The 1,371-nt window shown below is 41.3% G+C and overlaps 1 protein-coding gene across 1 annotated transcript in view; it reads right to left on the bottom strand.

Annotated features, from left to right (window-relative positions):
* Positions 1-1,371, bottom strand: part of SARC_05265 (hypothetical protein) — a 2,425-nt gene continuing 1,054 nt past the window's right edge. Inside the window, exon 2 of the mRNA XM_014300877.1 lies at positions 1-765. Coding sequence (XP_014156352.1) covers positions 234-765 — 532 coding nt within the window. The 3' untranslated portion in view covers positions 1-233. The remainder of the gene's footprint in view (positions 766-1,371) is intronic.

Genomic DNA, 1,371 nt, shown 5'->3' with positions numbered 1-1,371 from the left:
GCTTTATTGTATGTTTAATAAGCCGGAGATGTCGCCAATAGGCGCCTGCGGCGCCAATAGGCTTAATAAAAAGCCCTTCGGGCTTTTTATTTCTTTCAAGTTTGGCCAGCACACTTACCCTATGCGAGCCATAAAAACCCTAAAACCCTAATGTTTAAATGGTTGCGCCGTGTTTGCCATTGTGAACACGTCTTTATGGTGACGTAGATGAAAGGATCGTTTGAACGTTGCAACTAGTCATGCACATAGGGACGACGTTCGCCCGAGTGCACGCGTTTGTGTGTTTTCAAAACATCACTTCGAGCAAAGTCTTTGTCACAACCAGGATAGTCACACGCATAAGGACGTTCGCCTGTGTGCACGCGTTTGTGTACTATCAAACGATCATTTCGAATGAACTTCTTGCCACATCCAGGAAAGTCACACACATAGGGACGTTCGCCCGTGTGTACGCGTTCGTGTAGTTTCAAATGACATATTTGATTATACTCTTTGCCACAACCAGGATAGTCGCACGCATACGGACGTTCGCCCGTGTGCACTAGTTTGTGTCTATTCAAACTACCACTTGTAGTAAACTCTTTGCCACACCAAGGATAGTCACACGCATAGGGACGTTCGCCTGTGTGCACACGCATATGCCTCTTCAATGCAGAAGGACTGGCACATGTCTGACCACAGTTGGGCCACTCACAAGCGTATGGTTTCACTGTGGCAGATGTCGATCTAATAGTACGGACCGACAGATTGTTTGCGGAACGGATCCTGTGCATTACATATATATATAATGATGGATTGTGTTTGTGACATAGAAGAGTGTGATCATAGTGCCTATACGGTGCTTTTATAATGAACATCTCTACAGAAAGCCAGTTACGCTCGAAATTTGTATCGGAGAAAGCATAATAGATCATAGTTAGTCATAACGAGTATACGGCCGAGATATGGATGTGTTGCATGACAACGAAATTACACAACACACACATTCCGTAATCAGTGTTTGTACCGCACCTGCCGTGATCATCGATTCGAAAATGCCCCAAAAGTCATCAGCATACACAGAACGAGTATTTTCTGGTTTAATCTGGACCTACACATACCACAAGTACACTTCGCATACAATGTTTCAGAGATAGCCACTATCGAAACTAAAAGTGCTTCTGACTGCGGTCAATCGATCACAATATAAGTCTAGAGTGTGCCAGCATAGCCACGATACGAAAAACTATATATATATATATATATAAATACTATAAACATTTATTATATCTATATATATATGTATCGTATATAGTATATAGTATATATATATACACGCCTATATACATATTTTTATATATCTATATAAATTCATAGGTGCATTTATACATG

The sequence above is a fragment of the Sphaeroforma arctica genome (assembly GCF_001186125.1).
Source record: "Sphaeroforma arctica JP610 unplaced genomic scaffold supercont1.330, whole genome shotgun sequence".
Lineage (NCBI taxonomy): Eukaryota > Ichthyosporea > Ichthyophonida > Sphaeroforma > Sphaeroforma arctica.
This window is presented reverse-complemented; position numbering and strand designations above follow the sequence as displayed.